The sequence below is a fragment of the Saccopteryx bilineata genome, chromosome 3, assembly GCF_036850765.1.
Source record: "Saccopteryx bilineata isolate mSacBil1 chromosome 3, mSacBil1_pri_phased_curated, whole genome shotgun sequence".
Taxonomy (NCBI): Eukaryota; Metazoa; Chordata; class Mammalia; order Chiroptera; family Emballonuridae; genus Saccopteryx; species Saccopteryx bilineata.
Window position 1 is genome coordinate 206,615,146 of NC_089492.1, and position 22,017 is coordinate 206,637,162.

General features: G+C 39.6%; 1 protein-coding gene across 2 annotated transcripts in view; it reads left to right on the forward strand.

Annotated features, from left to right (window-relative positions):
• The window catches only part of EPHX4 (epoxide hydrolase 4), a 63,163-nt gene that overhangs the window by 2,452 nt on the left and 38,694 nt on the right, over nt 1-22,017 (forward strand). For both annotated transcript variants that reach the window (XM_066268638.1, XM_066268637.1), the window contains exon 2: nt 345-430. In XM_066268638.1, coding sequence (XP_066124735.1) covers nt 345-430 — 86 coding nt within the window. The remainder of the gene's footprint in view (nt 1-344; nt 431-22,017) is intronic.

Genomic DNA, 22,017 nt, shown 5'->3' on the forward strand with positions numbered 1-22,017 from the left:
TCAGAATTATTTACAGGTCCTGTACAATTTGAATGAGATGAAATGTGACAGAGTAGTAAGGTGAAAGTCACAAATTGTAACATTGTTTTAGAAGCTCCTAATTCATAAATTGACATTGTAAGTAGAAAAAGGAAAGGTACTATAAAGAGAATGTTGAAAAAAAAAGTAAATCTGTCAATTTACCCTGTTGGTAAATCATGGTTTTGTTTTGTTTTTTACTTTGAAATTAATAATATTCATTTTAGATATTAAAAATAATGCAAGTGAGTTATCTTTTAATGAAATGCTTTGACAGTCAACACAAATCATCACTAAAATTTCATGCTCTCTTTTATCTACTGCAGGATTCGGGGTTAAGATTTCATTATGTTGCTGCTGGAGAAAGAGGCAAACCACTTATGCTGCTGCTTCATGGATTTCCAGAATTCTGGTAAATGTACCAATTAACTTTTCCTTTTGCATTAAAGAGTCTGCTTATCAGAGTGTCATAGGTACAGGGACTTTATTACTAAATGCATTAAGGACGCTAGTGCAGTAGGCATTGAAGAAAAGAATGGAGGATGGCAAAAACCCATCTCTCCATCATTTTTCCAGAGCAATAAATCTATGGATAACTCTTCCTGAAATTTTCCCTACATAAGATTTTTCTCCACTCTGGATTTACCGGCAAAAACAAACATAAGTCATTTTCATATTAAACTTTTATTTTCTTTCTCCTGGAGACAACTTACATAGGTGGTAAACAGCCCATGCAAATCAACGTGTGTATGTAGACTCATTGAGTGGAGTGCTTGACATGATTGGCTCACAAAAAATTTAAGTCTGAAGCATTAGACAAATCTACATAAAGTAGCATGGGCAGTAAATTCTGGCCCAGGCATCTTACTTGCTGCAAGACCTGCACAATCATCTGCCCTACTGTTGCAGAGTTGTGAGGATAAAGTGAAAGGCTTTTCGCATGGCCCCAGTGAACACTCAAGGAAGAACACTTCATCTTCTTCCTTCATTCCCATTCACTCAGTGTGGAGATTCACATGCTAGTTCTAACATCCTCAGTGCATTTATAATAAAGCCCCTTTTATTCATATAATATTAACTAACATGTATTAAGGTAATACTTCTTTCAGAGCTAAGTGCAGTTTAAATCAGGACTTTGGATGACAGAAAACCTTTAAACCTCTGAAGGAGGTGAATATGTAATTGTGAGAGTTTAGGTGTTAAGATAAATAGCAAGGGAGAAGTTTGGGGACAGGGCATTGCCAGAGACCTTTAAAAAATAATTTCTTATTCTATCCAGATAGCATGGTTGGCTAGAGCATCATCCCGATATGCAAAGGTTGATGATTTGATCCTGGTCAAGGCACATACAGAAACAGATTGATGTTTCTGTCTCTCTCTCTCTCTCTCTCTTTCTCTCTTCCTTTCTCCCTGAAATCCATAAATAAAATAACATTTTAAAAAATTATAATTTCCTGATTCTGGCTAAAGATAATAATGATAATAACTAACATTTACCAAGCATTTATTATATGCCAGCTGCTTTTCTAAATATTTTATTATTATTAATATTATTACTATTATTGATTGATTTGGGGGAGGAGCAGAGAGAAAGAGAGACACTGATTTGTTGTTCCACTTATTTATGCAGTCATTGGTTGATTTTTGTACGTGCCCTGACTGGGGATCAAACCCACAGCCTTGACATATTAGAACAACCTGCCAACCAACTGAGCAACCCAGTCAGGGCTAAATGCTCATCTCATTAAACGTTAGAGCTAACCTTCTGAAATTGCCAGGCCTAGAATGTAAGGCACACCTTGTTCTTGAACTTTAGAGCTGCCCTCTGCTGCTTGATCTCAGTATGTAGGAATGATAATGATCTGGTAATATATATGAATTTTTTAAGAGGGCGTGGGCAGGAGAGAGATGAGAAGCATCAACTCATAGTTGTGGCACTTTAGTTGTTCATTGATGCTTCTCATATGTGCCTTGGGGGGGAATAAGAGGGGGCTTCAGCAGAGCCGGTGACCCCTCACTCAAGCTAGTAGCCTTGGGGTTTCGAACCTGGGACCTCAGCGTCCCAGGTCAATGCTTTGTAGGGCACCACCAGTCAGGCCATACATGGATTTTTACCCTTCAAATTTTACACCTCATAGAAACATTCAAAATGGTGTTGAAAGTTGTTCAGCCTGACCAGGCAGTGGTGCAGTGGATAGAGCATCAGGCTGGGATGTGGAGGACCCAGGTTCGAGACCCCGAGGTCACCAGCCTGAGAGCGGGCTCATCGGGCTTGAGCAAAAAGCTCACCAGCTTGGACGCAAGGTCGCTGGCTCGAGCAAGAGGTAACTTGGTTTGCTGAAGGCTTGTGGTCAAGGCACATATGAGAAAGCAATCAATAAACAACTAAGGTGTCGCAATGAAAAACTGATTGATGCTTCTCATCTCTCTCCATTCCTGTCTGTCTGTCCCTATCTATCCCTCTCTCTGACTCTCTCTCTGTCTCTGTAAAAAAATAAAATAAATAAAAAAGTTATTCAACATGGCTCTGATTGCAGCAGAGCGACACCCCAGATGGGCAGAGCATTGCCCCCTGGTGGGCGTGCTGGGTGGATCCTGGTTGGGCGCATGCAGGAGTCTGTCTGACTGCCTCCCCGTTTCAAACTTCAGAAAAATACAAAAAAAAAAAGTTATTCAACAATATAATAATACCTTACTTGAACATTTTATATCATCATTCTAAACAGAATTCATGATCTGAATGGGCAGGTTGATATTTAACTTTCTAGAAAGAAAAGACTTAAAGTTTATTCTCTCTACCTCATACCAACCCTAATTATTTGTCCATCATCTTTTGCTTCTGGGACTTTACTTCTTTACACATGAAACAGTCTACATGAAAATAAAAATAAACCTACAACCACTTGATAATTGTTTCAAGGAGTTCCAGAAAATAGCAGTGATACCCATTTAATATAAGAACAGTAGACACTGTCACATTTTAAGAAATTATATTTTTACACATTTTTCACAGCATTGTTCCTTTATGAGAGCACTTTTGCAAAATAGAAATTTCTGATGTTTCTTTTACTTGTCCTCAAATCTTCAGTGAATGGAGCAGTCTAGGAGGGGCCCAGCACTGGGTCTTGGAAATCATCAGTCCTATTTGCTCCAGCAAAGTCAGATCTTGGATGTTTCCCAAAGGAGTATGGTTGTTGTGAGAAGTTATTTAGTTTTGAGTAAACTCCTAGAGATGTTTTAACTCTGAAGAACATAGATAAAGAAATATAAGCAGATCATAGGAACAACTCCCTTCTAGTCACCAAATACACCATTTGTTACTCCAGCTAGAAGCTTAGTATAATTTAAAACAACCATAACAAATCCCTAATAACTCAGTTACTCAGAGATCATATTGAATTCATTGAACTTTGCTGGCCATTATCTGAAAACTGTCTAATTTTCAGGGAGATTCCAAAAGCAACTATATAGAGATTGCTTGTAATCAAAACCCTCTGACTATGTCATACCCAAACTAAGACTTCTTATTTATTTATTCATTTGTTTTAGAGAGGAAAAAGAGAGAGAGAAGGGAGGAGGAGCAGGAAGCATCAACTTCCACATGTGCCTTGACCAAGCAAGCCCAGGGTTTCAAACCAACAACCTCAGTGTTCCAGGTCAATGTTTTATCCACTGCATCACCACAGGTCAGGCTAAACTAAAACTTCTATGTTGAGGCTTACTCTGTCTTTCTTTCCAATCAAATTGCTACTATGGAGGCTAGTCAATTCCATTCAGGTGCCCCATTCAGGAAAAAGTCAATTCAAAGCAGAGTTTAGAACAAACCTATTTTGGTTTTTTTTATTTGTTTCTTTATTTTAAGATTTTTGGAGACAGGAGAGATGGCAGGAGAGGGAGCAGGAAGCATCAACTGGTATTAGTTGCCTCTCATTGTACCTTTACTGGGCAGGCCCGGGTTTCAAACTGGCAATCTCAGTATCCAGTTTTCAAGCATTCCAGGTCAATGCCTTACCCACTGCATTACTACAGATCAGGCTGTTTTTTCTTATTTCAATTTTTATTGAATTTATTGGGGTGACACTGGTTGTAAAATTATATAGGTTTCAGGTGTACCATTCTAGAATACATTATCTGTATATTATATTGTATATTCACCATTCAAAATCAAATCTTCGTCTCCAATTATCCTCACTATACCTTCTTCTACCTCCCCTACTCCCCTTTCCCATGGTAATCACCATACTGCTATCTCTGTCTATGAGGGTTTTTTTCTTAGTGCCTTTACTTTTTTCACCCAGCCCCCTAATCCCCCTTCCCCTTAACAGCTGTCAGTCTGTTTTCTGTATTTATGAGTCTATTTCTATTTTGTTTGTTAACTTTTTTTTTTTGTATTTAGAAATTAAATTTAATGGGGTGACATTGGTCAATAAGAATACATAGGTCAGAGTAATGGCACGGTAGGAAGTGATACCGATAAATCTCCCCCAAAACTCAACAAGATCTTCAACCAGAAAAAGAAAAACCTATCCTTGGAGCCTCCAGATGTTTCGCAATACACCCGAAGGTATGGTTGAGCGAAAAATTGGCTAAATATATAATCAAACCCTGAAGGAAATAGGGAGTAAGAAATGCTCCGCCTTCTTCACTAACCTAAACAGGGCGTCTTTCACTGGGAACTGAGAATATTGAAACTGAGGCGGGGAAAGGGGGTGAATAGATCCAGGCCGTGGCACAAACGGCCGAACCAGGCTGTGGCACAGAGATCCAGGCCGAGGAAAAACTGTTCCTGTGGCAACCCAGGCAATACAAGCTAACACTCGCGCCAAACACAGACAAAGAAAGACAAGCAGGGCAGCCATTTTCCCCGATCTCCGGGTTGGCGTGCGCAGATAGTGGGCGAGAGATTCCTTCCAAAGCCCCGAGAGTGTGCGCCCGTGTTGTCCCACAGAGAGGCAGAGTCAGAGGCCTTTGTGTGGGCCGAAAGCAGAATCTCCGGGCTGCCCCAGCGCCCTGGGAAAGCCGCACATGGAGAGGGAGCGAGAACTAATTCCAACGCTGGAACTTTTCCGTGCGGGAGGGGGATTCACTCAGAGGGTGAGGTGGCTGGCCTGATATCCTGGTCGGCGTGCACGGAGAGTGAGCGAGAGATTCCTCCCAGCACCTCAGGAGTGGGCACCCATGTTACCCCACAGAGGGGCAGAGTCAGAGGCCTCTGTGTGGGCTGAAAGTGGAATCTCCGGGCCGCCCCAGCGCCCTGGAAAAGCCGCGCACGGGGACGGAGCGAAAGCCAATTCCAACACCGGAACTTTTCCATGCGGGTGGGGGTTTCACTCCGGTGAGACTGCTGGCCTGATATCCTGGTCTGCGCGCGCAGATAGTGAGTGAGAGATTCCTCCGAGTGCCTCGGCAGTGCCTGCCCGTGTTATCCCACAGAGGGGCAGAGTCAGAGGCCTTTGTGTGGGCCAAAAAGCGGAATCTTGGGCCGCCCCAGAGCCTTGAAAAAGCCGCGCCCGGGATGGAGCGAGAGCCAATTCCAATGCTGGAACTTTTCCGTGCGGGAGGGGGGTTTCACTCAGAGTGTGAGACTGCTGGCCTGATATCCTGATCTGCGCGCACAGATAGTGGGCGAGAGATTCCTCCAAGTGCCTCGGCAGTGCGCGCCCGTGTTATCCCACAGAGTGGCAGAGCCAGAGGTCTTTGAGTGGGTGGAAGCCCCACCTGATTATGCTAGCAGCTCTGACTGACTGAGCCTTACCCAGAGCCCTGTGCTGAGTGGGAATAGAGTGGGGAGTTGCCAGCTCTTTGAGCCTCTTACTATCCAGGCAGAGGCAGCAGCAACCCCATAGCTGGATTATCAGGCTACTAATTGAGGAAGGAAAGACTAGGAGAAAGGCTCCAGGAACACGAACTCTCTCACTGGCGGAGCCTATAAATGCTAATGAGCCTCGACTGCCAACGAGACTGAAGCACAATACACGACATCGCCATAGAGACTTATCAACTGCAAACCTCTACCTGAGCGTGCCAAAGGGGCAGAACCCGAGGTACAGAGTCACCGACCAGGAAGAGGGAGAGAAAAGAAAAAGCAAGAAGATAACCTCTCAAAATCAAGAATAATACGCAGACTTTATAGCCTATCCCATTTTATTATATTTGTTCGTTTGTTTCTCTTATCTTCATTCTTGATATTTTTTATTCCTCCTCCAATTTGGTCATTTAACTCTCTGCCGGTCTTACTCTTTCCTCTCCTTGAACTACACTACCCATAAGTGTTACATCTCCCATTATCTTTTCTTTCCTCTTCCTTTCTCTCTATGAGGGTTGCACTCCAAAACCCTTAACTCTCTCTCTCTCTCTCCTCTTTTTTCTTCTTTTAGTGGTTCCCTCTTTTTTTTCTCTCTCTCTCTTTCTTTTCTCCCTCTATATTAGTTTCTTCCTTTCTCCTTTACGTCTCCTCTCCCCAATAACGAACAATATCTTATCTGGGACTCAAACTTATGTTTGTGGCATTTTGGGGGGGGTTTACTTCACCTTTTTAACACACTAGCAGTGCTCCCATCCCTGGCTCTCCATTTTATCTAGTTCTTGTTCCACTAAATACAATAGTAATTTTTTTAATTTGTCCCCCCATTTTCCTGTTTGCCTCTTATTCCTCTCATCATAACTCTTAGTCAGCCAACACCTAAAAGCAAATCATTTTATTCTTGACCCAATTTTTTTTCTTATTTGCTTTTTGTGGGTCCATATGCCCCCTTTTTTTTTGCCCCTTTATTACTTCTCCCCAATTCAGGCCCTCCATTACAGGCATTGTTTGTTCTATTTAGTACAATATAATTCACAGTTCGCCACAAGATTTTCTCAAGAAAGAGGGGAGAGGAGAGGAGAGAAAAGATGGAGGGGGGGGGAATAATTGCCTTTTTTAAAATTTTTATTTTATTTTTCTTTATTTCATTATTAATTTTTTAAAAAACACAACTCTTCAATTTTTTATTTTTTTAACTTTTTATTCTTTATTAAATCTCATTAATACTATCAACAAAACCATCCTCAGATGCCATTAAGGAAGAGAAAATCGAATATCATGGATACAAAAGAAAGAGAGGTAACACAGATAGATGAGGAAAAATCTATGGAGAAAAAATTTAATATATTGGAAACCTGGGTGCTAAATGACGGAGAATTTAAGATAGAAATCCTAAAAATCCTGCGAGATATACAAGAAAACACAGAAAGGCAATTTAGGGAGCTCAAAAAACAACTCAACGAACACAAAGAATATATTTCCAAGGAAATTGAAACTATAAAAACAAATCAAACAGAGATGAAAAACTCAATTCATGAGCTGAAAAACGAGGTAACAAGCTTAGCTAGTAGAACAGGCCAGATAGAAGAGAGGATTAGTGAAATAGAAGACAAGCAACTTGATGCACAACAGAGAGAAGAAGAAAGAGACTCAAAAATTTTAAAAAATGAGATAGCCCTACAAGAATTATCTGACTCCATCAAAAAGAATAACATAAGAATAATAGGTATATCAGAGGGAGAAGAGAGAGAAAGTGGAATGGAGAACATACTCAAACAAATAATAGATGAGAACTTCCCAAGCCTGTGGAAAGAACTAAAGCCTCAAATTCAAGAAGCAAACAGAACTCTGAGTTTACTTAACCCCAACAAACCTACTCCAAGGCATATCATAATGAAATTGGCACAAACCAATGGCAAAGAAAAAATTCTCAAGGCAGCCAGGGAAAAGAAGAATGCAACATATAAAGGAAGGCCCATTAGATTGTCATCAGATTTCTCAGCAGAAATTCTACAAGCTAGAAGAGAGTGGACCCCAATATTTAAAGTCCTGAAAGAGAGGAACTTCCAGTCACGAATACTATACCCATCAAAGCTATCCTTTAAATATGAAGGAGAAATAAAAACATTCACAGATACAGAAAAGATGAGGGAATTTATCATCAAAAAACCCCCACTCGAGGAATTACTAAAGGGGGTTCTCCAATCAGATACAAAGAACAACAACAACAAAAAAGCCACAAGTAAAAGCTCCAAGAAGAACACAATAAAACCAAATTTAAACTGTGACAACAACAAAAAGAAAGGGGGGGAGAGGATGGAGATTAACAGTAGCAAAGGACCATGGAGTGCAAAAGTAGTCACAAGATAGTGCACTACAATGAACAGGGTAGGAACCCTTTTCATTACTTAAAGGTAACCACCATTGAAAAAATCACCACAGAAGCACATGAGATAAAAAAAAATAGCAAGAGGAAAGATGTATGGAATACAACCAAATAAAAACAAAAGATAGAAAAACGAAAGAGAAGGATCAAACAAGACACAAAACTAACAAAAAGCAATCTATAAAATGGCAATAGGGAACTCACAAGTGTCAATAATTACACTAAATGTAAACGGATTAAACTCACCAATAAAAAGGCACAGAATAGCAGAATGGATTAAAAAAGAAAATCCAACTGTATGCTGCCTACAGGAAACTCATCTAAGTAACAAGGATAAAAACAAATTCAAAGTGAAAGGCTGGAAAACAATACTCCAAGCAAATAACATCCAAAAAAAGCAGGTGTAGCAATACTCATATCTGATAATGCTGACTACAAGACAGCAAAAGTACTCAGAGACAAAAATGGCCATTTCATAATGGCTAAGGGGACACTGAATCAAGAAGACATAACAATTCTTAATATATATGCACCAAACCAAGGAGCACTAAAATATATAAGACAGCTACTTATTGACCTTAAAACAAAAACTGACAAAAATATAATCATACTTGGAGACCTCAGTATACCGCTGATGGCTCTAGATTGGTCATCCAAACAGAGAATCAACAAAGATATATTGGCCTTAAACAAAACACTAGAGCACCTGGATATGATAGACATCTACAGGACATTTCATCCCAAAGTGACTGAGTATACATTTTTCTCCAGTGTACATGAATCATTCTCAAGAATTGACCATATGTTGGGCCATAAAAAACAACATCAGCAAATTCAGAAAAATTGAAGTTGTACCAAGCATATTTTCTGATCATAAAGCCTTGAAACTAGAATTCAACTGCAAAAAAGAGGAAAAAAATCCCACAAAAATGTGGAAACTAAACAACATACTTTTAAAAAATGAATGGGTCAAAGAAGAAATAAGTGCAGAGATCAAAAGCTATATACAGACAAATGAAAATGACAATACGACATAGCAGAATCTATGAGATGCAGCAAAAGCAGTGATAAGAGGGAAGTTCATATCACTTCAGGCATATATGAACAAACAAGAGAGAGCCCAAGTGAACCACTTAACTTCACACCTTAAGGAACTAGAAAAAGAAGAACAAAGACAACCCAAAATGAGCCAAAGAAAGGAGATAATAAAAATCAGAGCAGAAATAAATAAAATAGAGAACAGAAAAATTATAGAAAAAATTAATAGAACAAGGAGCTGGTTCTTTGAAAAGATCAACAAAATTGACAAACCCTTGGCAAGACTTACCAAGGAAAAAAGAGAAAGAACTCATATAAACAAAATCCAAAATGAAAGAGGAGAAATCACCACGGACACCGTAGATATACAAAGAATTATTGTAAAATACTATGAAAAACTTTATGCCACTAAATTCAACAACCTAGAAGAAATGGATAAATTCCTAGAACAATACAACCTTCCTAGACTGAGTCAAGAAGAAGCAGAAAGCCTAAACAGGCCTATTAGTAGAGAAGAAATAGAAAAAAAACATTGAAAACCTCCCCAAAAATAAAAGTCCAGGCCCTGATGGCTATACCAGCGAATTTTATCAAACATTCAAAGAAGACTTGGTTCCTATTCTACTCAAAGTCTTCCAAAAAATTGAAGAAGAAGCAATACTTCCAAACACATTTTATGAGGCCAACATAACCCTCATACCAAAACCAGGCAAGGATGGCACAAAAAAAGAAAACTACAGACCAATATCTCTAATGAATACAGATGCTAAAATACTAAACAAAATACTAGCAAATCGAATACAATAACATATTAAAAAGATAATACATCATGATCAAGTGGGATTCATCCCAGAATCTCAAGGATGGTACAACATACGTAAAACGGTTAACGTAATACACCATATCAACAACACAAAGAACAAAAACCACATGATCTTATCAATAGACGCAGAAAAGGCTTTCGATATAATACAACACAATTTTATGTTTAAGACTCTCAACAAAATGGGTATAGAAGGAAAATATCTCAACATGATAAAGGCCATATATGATAAACCATCAGCTAACATCATATTAAATGGCACTAAACTGAAGGCTTTCCCCCTTAAATCAGGAACAAGACAGAGTTGTCCACTCTCTCCACTCTTATTTAATGTGGTGCTAGAGGTTCTAGCCCGAGCAATCAGACAAGACAAAGAAATAAAAGGCATCCATATCGGAAAAGAAGAAGTAAAGGTATCACTTTTTGCAGATGATATGATCCGATACATCGAAAATCCCAAAGAATCCACAAAAAGACTACTAGAAACAATAAGCCAATACAGTAAGGTCGCAGGATACAAAATTAACATACAGAAGTCAATAGCCTTTCTATATGCCAACAATGAAACATTTGAGAACGAACTCAAAAGAACAATCCCCTTCACGATTGCAACAAAAAAAATAAAATACTTAGGAATAAACATAACAAAGAATGTAAAGGACTTATATAATGAAAACTATAAACCATTGTTAAGGGAAATCAAAAAAGATATAATGAGATGGAAGAATATACCTTGTTCTTGGTTAGGAAGAATAAATATAATTAAGATGGCCATATTACTCAAAGCAATATATAAATTTAATGCAATTCCCATCAAAATCCCAATGACATTTTTTAAAGAAATAGAGCAAAAAAATCATCAGATTTATATGGAACTATAAAAAACCCCAAATAGCCAAAGCAATCCTAAAGAAAAAGAATGAAGCTGGGGGCATTACAATACCTGACTTCAAACTATATTATAGGGCCACGACGATCAAAACAGCATGGTATTGGCAGAAAAATAGACACTCAGACCAATGGAACAGAATAGAAAGTCCAGAAATAAAACCTCATATATATAGTCAAATAATTTTTGATAAAGGGGCCAACAACACACAATGGAGAAAAGAAAGCCTCTTCAATAAATGGTGCTGGGAAAACTGGAAAGCCACATGCAAAAGAATGAAACTGGACTACAGTTTGTCCCCCTGTACTAAAATTAACTCAAAATGGATCAAAGATCTAAACATAAGACCTGAAACAATTAAGTACATAGAAGAAGACATAGGTACTCAACTCATGGACCTGGGTTTTAAAGAGCATTTTATGAATTTGACTCCAAAGGCAAGAGAAGTGAAGGCAAAAATTAATGAATGAGACTACATCAGACTAAGAAGTTTTTGCTCAGCAAGAGAAACTGATAACAAAATAAACAGACAGCCAACTAAATGGGAAATGATATTTTCAAACAACAGCTCAGATAAGGGCCTAATATCCAAAATATACAAAGAACTCATAAAACTCAACAACAAACAAACAAACAATCCAATAAAAAAATGGGAAGAGGACATGAACAGACACTTCTCCCAGAAAGAAATACAAATGGCCAACAGGATATATGAAAAGATGCTCATCTTCTTTAGCTATTAGAGAAATGCAAATCAAAACTGCAATGAGATACCACCTCACACCTGTTAGATTAGCTATTATTAACAAGACAGGTAATAGCAAATGTTGGAGAGGCTGTGGAGAAAAAGGAACCCTCATACACTGTTGGTGGGAATGTAAAGTAGTACAACCATTATGGAAGAAAGTATGGTGGTTCCTCAAAAAACTGAAAATAGAATTACCTTATGACCCAGCAATCCCTCTACTGGGTATATACCCCCAAAACTCAGAAACATTGATACGTAAAGACACATGCAGCCCCATGTTCATTGCAGCATTGTTCACAGTGGCCAGGACATGGAAACAACCAAAAAGCCCATCAATAGATGACTGGATAAAGAAGATGTGGCACATATATATACAATATGGAATACTACTCAGCCATAAGAAATGATGACATCGAATCATTTACAGCAAAATGGTGGGATCTTGATAACATTATACGAAGTGAAATAAGTAAATCAGAAAAAACCAGGAACTGCATTATTCCATATGTAGCTGGGACATAAAAGTGAAACTAAGAGACATTGATAAGAGTGTGGTGGTTACGGGGGGAGGGGGGAGAGGGAGAGGGAAAGGGGGAGGGGGAGGGGCACAAAGAGAACTAGATAGAAGGTGACAGAGGACAATCTGACTTTGGGTGATGGGTATGCAACATAAGTGAACGACAAGATAACCTGGAGTTGTTATCTTTGAATATATGTATCCTGATTTATTTATTTATTTTTTGAACCTTTTTTTTTTATTGTATTTTTCTGAAGCTGGAAACGGGGAGATTCAGTCAGACAGACTCCCGCATGCGCCCGACCGGGATCCACCCGGCACACCCACCAGGGGCGACGCTCTGCCCACCAGGGGGCGATGCTCTGCCCCTCCGGGGCGTCGCTCTGCCGTAACCAGAGCCACTCTAGCGCCTGGGGCAGAGGCCAAGGAGCCATCCCCAGCGCCCGGGCCATCCTTGCTCTAATGGAGCCTTGGCTGCGGGAGGGGAGGAGAGAGACAGAGAGGAAGGAGGGGGTAGGGGGTGGAGAAGCAAATGGGCCCTTCTCCTATGTGCCCTGGCCAGGAATCAAACCCGGGTCCCCTGCACGCCAGGCCAACGCTCTACCGCTGAGCCAACCGGCCAGGGCTGTATCCTGATTTATTGATGTCGCCCCATTAAAAATAAAATTATTAAAAAAATAATAATAATACATAGGTTTCAGGTAAACATAGCATTTGAACTGTTGACTCTGTTGTGTGCCTATCACCCAAAGTGAGATTATTTTCCATCATGATATATTAGTCCTTCTTTACTCCCCTGGTTAGTTTATTTTGTTTATTAAATTCCACATATACACCCTGGCCGGTGGCTCAGTGGATAGAGCGTGATCCCAGCACATGGATGTTCCATGATTGATTCCTGGTGGGGCACACAAGAGAAACAGCCATCTGCTTCTCTCCCCCTCACTCTCTGCCTTCTCTCTCTCTTCCCCTACTGCAGCCAGTGGCTCAACTGGTTTGAGCATGGCCCAGGTGCTGAGGATAGCTCGGTTGATTTGTTCATCAGCCTCAGATGGGGTTGCTAGGTAGATCCTAGTTGGGATACATGCAGGAGTCTGTCTTATTATCTTCCCTCCTCCCACTTAAAAAAAAAGGTTTCACATATAAGTGAAATCATATGGTATTTGTCTTCCTCTGACTGGCTTATTTCACTTAGCATAGTACTCTCCATGTCCATTCATACTGTTGCAAAAGGTATGATATTCTTCTTTTTTTTTTTTTTTAATTTTTTATTTTATTTTACTTATTCATTTTTAGAGAGGAGAGAGAGAGGGAGAGAGAGACAGAGAGGGAGAGAAAGAGGAGAGAGAGACAGAGAGAGAAAGGGGAGGAGCTGGAAGCATCAACTCCCATATGTGCCTTGACCAGGCAAGCCCAGGGTTTCGAACCGGCGACCTCAGCATTTCCAGGTCGACGCTTTATCCACTGTGCCACCACAGGTCAGGCCGATATTCTTCTTTTTTAAAGCCAAGTAGTATTCCATTGTGTACCACAGATTTTTTTTTTTTTGTACTTTTCCTGAAGTTGGAAAGGGGAAGGCAATCAGACAGACTCCCGTATGCACCTGACCAGGATCTACCCGGCATGCCCACCAGGGGGCGATGCTCTGCCCATCTTAGGCATTGCTCTGTTGCAACCAGAGCCATTCTAGCACCTGAGGCAGAGGCCACGGAGCCATCCTCAGTGCCCGAGCCAACTTTGCTCCAATGGAGCCTTGGCTGCAGGAGGGGAAGAGAGATACAGAGAGGAAGGAGAGGGGGATGGGTGGAGAAGCAGATGGGTGCTTCTCCTGTGTGCCCTGGCCGGGAAAGAACCCGGGACTCCTACACGCCAGGCTGACGCTCTACCACTGAGCCAACCAGCCAGGGCATGTACCACAGATTTTTTATCCACTCATTTACTCATGGGCACTTGGGCTGCTTTTAAATCTTGGCTACCATAAATAATGCTGCAGTGAACATAGAGGTTTATATATTCCTTCAAACCAGGGTTTTGGGTTTCCTCAGATATATACCTGGAAGTAGAGAAGAAGAATTAACATAATTAAAATGACCATATAACCCAAAGCAATCTATAGATTCAATGCAATTTTTAGCAAGATACCAATGGCATATTTCACAGAACCAGAACAAATATTCCAAAAATTTATACGGAACCAAAAAACACCCCGAATACCCACAGTAGTCTTTTTTTTTTTTTTTAATTTATTTACAGGGACAGAGAGAGAGAGTCAGAGAGAGGGATAGATAGACAGGAACAGAGAGAGATGAGAAGCATCAATCATCAGTTTTTTGTTGCAACACCTTAGTTGTTCATTGATTGCTTTCTCATATGTGCCTTGACTGCGGGCCTTCAGCAGACTGAGCAACCCCTTGCTTTAGCCAGCGACCTCAGGTCCAAGCTGGTGAGCTTTGTTCAAACCAGATGAGCTGGTGCTCAAGCTGGCGACCTTGGGGTTTTGAACCTGGGTCCTCCGCATCCCAGTCCGATGCTCTATCCACTGCGCCACCGCCTGGTCAGGCCACAGTAGTCTTGAGAAAGAACAAGGTTGGAGGAATCATGCTACCTCATATCAAAATACACTACAAGGCCACAGTAATCAAAACAGCATGGTAGATCAGACATATAGTTCAATGCAACAGAATAGAGAGGCCAGAAATAAACCTATGCCTCTATGGTCAATTAATTTTTCACAAAGGAGGCAACAACATACAATGGGGTAAAGATAGTCTATTCAATAAATGGTGTTGGGGAAATTAGATAGCTACATGCAAAAAAAAAATGATATTAGACCACATTCTTATACCATACACAAGAATAAACTCAAAATGTCTAAAAAACTAAAATGCAAGACTTAAACCATAAAAATCCTAGAAGAAAACAGGCAGTAAGATCTTAGAAAAAATTAACAAATGAGACTGTATCAAACTAAAAAGTTTTTGCACAACAAGGGAAACCATCAACAAAATGGAAAAACAACCCTCTGAATGGGAGAACATATTCACCAATGATACATCTGATTAGGAGTTAGTATTCAAAATTTATAAAGAACTAATTCAACTAAACACTCCCCCCAAAACACAATCCAATTAAAAAATGGGTAAAGGATCTGAATACACACTTCTCCAAAGAAGACATACAGATGGCCAATAGACATGAAGAAATGTTTAATGTTAGTAATCATCACAGAAATGCAAATTAAAACCACAATGAGATATCACCTCACACATGTCAACATGGCTATCTTCAATAAATCAGCAAACAAGTATTGGCAAGGGGGTGGAGAAAGGGGAAGGAAGCTTTGTGCACAGCAGACTGGTACAGCTGCTGTGGAAAACTGTGGCATTTCCTCAAAAATTAAAAATGGAACTGCCTTATGACCCAGCAATTCCACTTTCGAGAACAAAGCTATTTTGATTAAGGCACTTCAAGTCTCTCCCTTGGGCTTTCATTCCTCTTTTTCTAAAAGGCCCTTCTCTTGCATTTCTCTTTACTTTGAAAACCAGAAAAAACTTTGCCTGGCATTTCAAATCAATTTAATTTACATTTTAAATGTGAATATTATTCTGCTATTATCAAGTTTGGCCTAAATATACAAGACATCATCATGTTATTCAGGGGCAGTCAACCTTTTTATACCTACCGCCCATTTTTGTATCTCTGTTAGTAGTAAAATTTTCTAACCGCCCACCGGTTCCACAGTAATAGTGATTTATAAAGTAGGGAAGTAACTTTACTTTATAAAATTTATAAAGCAGAGTTACAGCAAGTTAAAGCATATAATAATAATTACTTACCAAGTACTTTATGTTGAATTTTCGCTAAGTTTGGCAGAATAAATATTTATAAAACAAGTTACTATAGTTAAATCTATCTTTTTATTTATACTTTGGTTGCTCTGCTACCGCCCACCATGAAAGCTGGAACACCCACTAGTGGGCAGTAGGGACCAGGTTGACTACTTGTAGATCAAGTAGGTCAGACTATTTGACACAATGAAAACAAAGGAATCATAAATCTGTAATGTGTGTAAAAGTGTTTTTTAAACAGAAAAGCATTACCTATATTTACTATCATTACCTAAGAATAGCATTGAGAATTGGTGTCATTTAATATATACTATTAATTGTTACACAGAAACAGTAAAATCCTGCATCTTCTTTTTTTTAAATCTAAAGGAAACTTCAAACAAGATATACATCTTTGAGACCTTTAGCTAAATTAACCCAAAATAGAGCTGTTTGTCAAATGATGACTTTACTCCTCTCTCTCCCCTTCAATTTGCATTGCTTTTCAAAATATTCTGAGCTGATGCAGGCAGTTCCTTTGAGTCGTCTTCATCACCAGCTGTATGGAATGCATTTGTCATTATTCAAGTGCTAAGGCAAATGAGGACTCTTCACACACACATGCAGCTGAGCACAGAGGCTGACAAGGCTTTTACTCTGCTGTGAAGGGGAAAAGGATATTCTCCATCTGAAAATGGCTAGTCTGGAAAACTAGAAGCCTTCCTTACATTAAGAGTAATAAGTAGGAAAGAGGTTTCTTTTTAAAAAGAGTTCTCTGCTATTACCAAAATCTACCCGAAATCAAATGTGAATGAAATTAGCTCATTTTTTAAATTTTAATATTTCCAGGAGTTACTGATTTTGCAATATAGCTCATTCTTGTATCAAAGGGGTTGTTTATGTTTTAATTATATGAATGACATGCCCATCAGTCTACTACTGGTGTTATTTCATTTTCAGTTTAATGTGTAAATCAAATATTCTTTATTTATGAACTCCAGGAAGATTACATTTAAAAATTACTCTTTGGCCTGACAAGGTGGTGCCGCAGGGGATAGAGTGTTGGACTGGGACACAGACGACCCAGGTTCAATACCCCGAGGTCACTAACTTGAGCATGGGATCATAGACATGACCCCGTGGTCATTGGCTTGAGCCCAAGGTCGCTGGCTTGAGCAAGAGGTCACTCACTCTGTAGTCCCCTGGTCAAGGCAATATGAGAAAGCAATCAATGAACAACTAAAGTGCCCCAATGAAGAACTGATGCTTCTCATCTCTCTCCCTTCCAGTCTGTCTGTCCCTATCTGTCCCTTTGTCTCTCTCTGGCTCATTATTAAGATAACAGTTTCTTTATTTCTTAGAAATGTTTAAGACAGGGGTCCCCAAACGACGGCCGCGGGCTGCATGTGGCCCCCTGAGGCCATTTATCCGGCCCTCGCCACACTTCCGGAAGGGGCACCTCTTTCATTGGTGGTCAGTGAGAGTACTCCTGGAGTACTGTATGTGGTGGCGCCGCAAAGCACGGCGTGGCTCACTACAGTACTACTTCCGGTAATGCAGGATGCACACATCAGGGCTTCGGAAGCGCAGCGCATCATATGACGCACATCCGGTTTGCGGCTGTGGCGCCCCACATCACCGGAAGCAGTGTGAAATAACAGCAGAAGTAGGAAGAAAGGCAAAGCACTATAACCATTACTACACAGTACATGGCCCCCATACTCCCCCAAATGTACAACAACATAATGACCCCTATAACCTCCCTTTGCCCAAAAGTCTCCCTCCACATTACTACACACCATATTTCCCCTATTATAAGACCCTGTCTTATATTAATTTTACCCCCAAAAGACGGGGGCTGTCTTATTTTTAGGATGTGTCTTATAATAGGGGAAACTTGCAGCAGTGGGCTTCCCACAGAAGAGGCCCACCACATCTGCTGCTGCTGCAGGTGTCCAGGATGCTGTATACAGTGTTACAGGCTGGCCACCGCCATCCCTGAATACAGCACTGGAGGCGGTGCTGGGCAAGGTGGCAAGTTTTCAAGTTGCCAAGCTAATAGTGTGCACTGGCAGACCATTTGTGGAGGGAGAATTTGTTAAAGAGAAATGGAAGGATTTCATTTCTTCAACAAAGGATTGAAGAAATGGGAGACAATTTGTATCAGCATTTGCAAAACTCCGCAAGAAAACTTTCCTATTTTTCCTTGGCACTCGATGAGAGCAATGATGTTCGTGATTCTGCACAACTTCTAATTTTTATTCGTGGGACGAATGACAATTTTGAAGTCACAGAAGAGCTTGCTGCACTGCAAAGCATCAAAGGAACAACTACAGGAGAGGATATCTATGAAAAGGTTTCCCAAACTCTGAAGGATTTGGAGCTGGACTGGGCTAAACTAGCCAGTGTGACAACTGATGGTGCTCCTAGCATGCTGGGGTCTAAGAAAGGAACAATTGCTCACATTAACCAAGAGATGGACAAATGTAACCATTCTCATCCAATAGCCATACACTGCCTCATCCACCAACAAGCGCTATGTAGTAAACCACTGAAGTGGGACTCTGTTATGAAAATTGTGGTATCTGGTGTTAACTTCATTAGAGCTAATGCACTAAACCACAGACAATTTCAGGAATTTCTGTCTGAGCTAAATGTTGCCCATGAAGATGTTCTGTACCACACAGAAGTCCGTTGGCTGAGTCGAGGGAGAGTTTTGAGACATTTCTATGACTTATTTCCACAGATTACAGCTTTTATGCTTTCAAAAAACAAAGAAGTACCAGAGCTCAATGATGCAGAATGGAAATGGCACCTCGCCTTTCTGACAGATGTAACAGAGCTACTCAACAGTTTCAATGTGCAACTTCGAGGAAAAGGGAAGCTCATCTGTGATATGCAATCACATGTGAGAGCATTTGAAGTAAAATTAGGCCTCCTTATCAAACAAGTGAAGGAGGAAAATTTCTGCCATCTCCCCTTAACTCAAAATCTGTTAGCGGAAAAACCCTTGATTGCATTCCCAAAAGAAACGTGTGGATTCACTGGAAAAGATGCAAAAGGAGTTCCAATTCAGATTTAAAGAGCTTCATCTCCATGAACAGGACATACAGCTTTTCAGTAACCCATTTTCTATTGACATTGAAAATGTGGATACAATTTACCAAATGGAACTGGCTGAACTGCAGAATTGTGACTCTCTGAAAGACGCATTCAAGTCAAACAACTTGCCTAATTTCTATGCATCTCTCCCCTCTGAGACATATCCTAATCTCAGGAACCATGCACTCAAAATGGCAACCACCTTTGGCAGCACTTATGTCTGTGAACAGACTTTTTCCAGAATGAAACATCTGAAATCTCCAACCAGACCTAGACTAACTGATGCACACTTGCATCATTTGTTACGGCTAGCAGTGACAAATATGGAACCGGACATTGACCATCTCATTAGCCAAAAGCAGGCCCATAGTTCCCATTGAAATACTGGTCAGTTTGTTGATTTAAATTTACTTGTTTTTTATTTTAAATATTGTATTTGTTCCCATTTTGTTTTTTTACTTTAAAATAAGATATGTGCAGTGTGCATAGGGATTTGTTCATAGTTTTTTTTTATAGTCCGGCCCTCCAACGGTCTGAGGGACAGTGAACTGGCCCCTGTGTAAAAAGTTTGGGGACCCCTGGTTTAAGATATTGATTCCATTCATTGATAATGGCAATAGTTAGGTTTATTTGTAAGGCTATTGAAATTATTAATAAGATGAAATATGCAGGTATTTTGTTTTCATAATATCTAATACAATTTTAAATGTAACATATTTTGGGGTTGTACACATTATTTTGAATCAAATTTCTATCTTGAAATCTCTAATTGAATTCTGAATGAAGACATTATCAAAACAATGCACATTTTATTGGGGGGCATGGCTGAAAAAGGTAAAGGGATAACAGAGTACAAACTGATAGGTATAAAATAGATGGGGGTGTAAAGTGAAGCATAGGGAATATAGTCAATACTATTGTAATAATTATGTATGGTGCCAGATGGGCACTGGAAATATTGGAGGGAACACTTTGTAAAGTATTTGATTGTATAACCACAATACTGTACACTTGAAACCAATACAAAATAATATTGAAAGTAAACTGTAATTGAAAAAGAAAACAATGCACATTTTAATAAAAATTGAATATAAATTCCCCAACAGGAATTTGGGAACTTCAGTTGTCATAGTCACAAGCACTACTATGATTCGGTGCTTTCATTTGTTTGTTGTGTTACTTTTTGAACAAATCTCTGTTGAACACCTATATGGTCTAGATATTCTACCAGGCAACTCAGGGAGCTTACAATTAAATGGAAGCAACAGACACCATCATATCATTATAAAGCACATGTCCAGTATACTGAAGAGTATACATATACGTAGAGAATACAGAAGGGACTCAACCAGCCTGCCTGTGGAGGAGGGAGCCTGGTGAGTCTCCTGGAGGAAAAGACGCCACTGTGAGGAGTTCAATCAGGGGGGGAGTTGGGAAATGAGGGGAGCAATAATGTTTCAGACAAAGGATATCATATGAACAAAGTCATAAAAGCAAAATAACAATACTGTGTTTATTCCCTACAAATGACTTAGCACCCCAGAGGCAGCAGGATCTGAATCCTGCTCTCTGCTGTCTGCTAATTCTGTGACCTCTGGCACACCAGTTAACCTCTGTGCCTCTGTTTCTTCTGCTCTAAAGTGGGGATGATAATAGTACCTACACCATAGTACTGTTTTGAAGATCAACATTACTTTATCTGAAGCACTTAGTATTGTGTCAGGTACATGGTGAGCATGATGTAGGTGCTGGCTCTTTTTATTAAACAGCAAGTGACAGAGTGTAAAGTGATCAAGCTAGAAAATTGGGTAATAGTCAACTCTTGGAGGTTTTATCTGTCAGAGGTAGCTTGGGCTTCACATGATGAGTTAATAGGGTGTCAAGAAAATATTTTAAGACAGGAAATTACATGAGAGAGTTTGTGGGTTGACTACGTCACTCTGATTTGGTAGAAGATAGAACCAAAAGGAATGAAGTGGACACAGACCAGTCAATAGGCTGCTGCATTACTGGAGGCCTGAATTAAGATAATGATAGTAGGGGTGGCTAGGAAAAGTGATTAAATAAGTATTTAAGAGGTTAAATCTGCAAATTATTGATCGGGTATGATGGATTAATATAGAGGAAAGAGTTGGACTTCAGTTACAAAGACATAAAAAAATCAATTCAAAGTAAAGCTAATGAGAAAATAATATAATATGTGTAGACAGATGAGTATCTAAGGAAACAAACTGCTTCATTTGTTGCAACAGTATTGCTATGGCCTACCTAACAAAAACGCTTTTGTTAACATTTTCAAGTTCATCTTAATTGGTAATGATTTTGTAGATTTTCATGAATCATAGATACAATTCCAAATATGTGTCTGACACCCTTCCTGATAATGTCTGTTGATGAAAAATGGCTGATTTGTTTTATTGATCTTATTGCTTTGTGTCATTTTGCATTGCAGTCCCCTCTCACTATTGGTTTATAATCTCAGATCACTGTGTTCACTTGTTTATGGAACTCCAAAACTCTTTTTAGACAATAATCTCCCATTTGGCTGGTGTCAGACAATTTTACATTGTGTTTCCCTAAACAGATGTGCATGCAAAATTTTTAATGCATATTCTGAGTTTCATAACATAACGAATCACTTTGAAAAAATCTGCGTCTTTTTTTCCTGTTCGTTATTATTCAAAATGATTTTGCTTAATTGAAGAAGAAAATCTCATGGATCTCTGTATTTGAATTAATTCTGCCATTCCAAGATCAAGCACAAGGGGAATACCTGGCCCAGCAGAGGCCTCCAGGAGTTGGCTTGTAGCAATGTGGCCTTTTTAAAAAAAAATTTTTTTTTTTTGTATTTCTCTGAAGTTGAAAA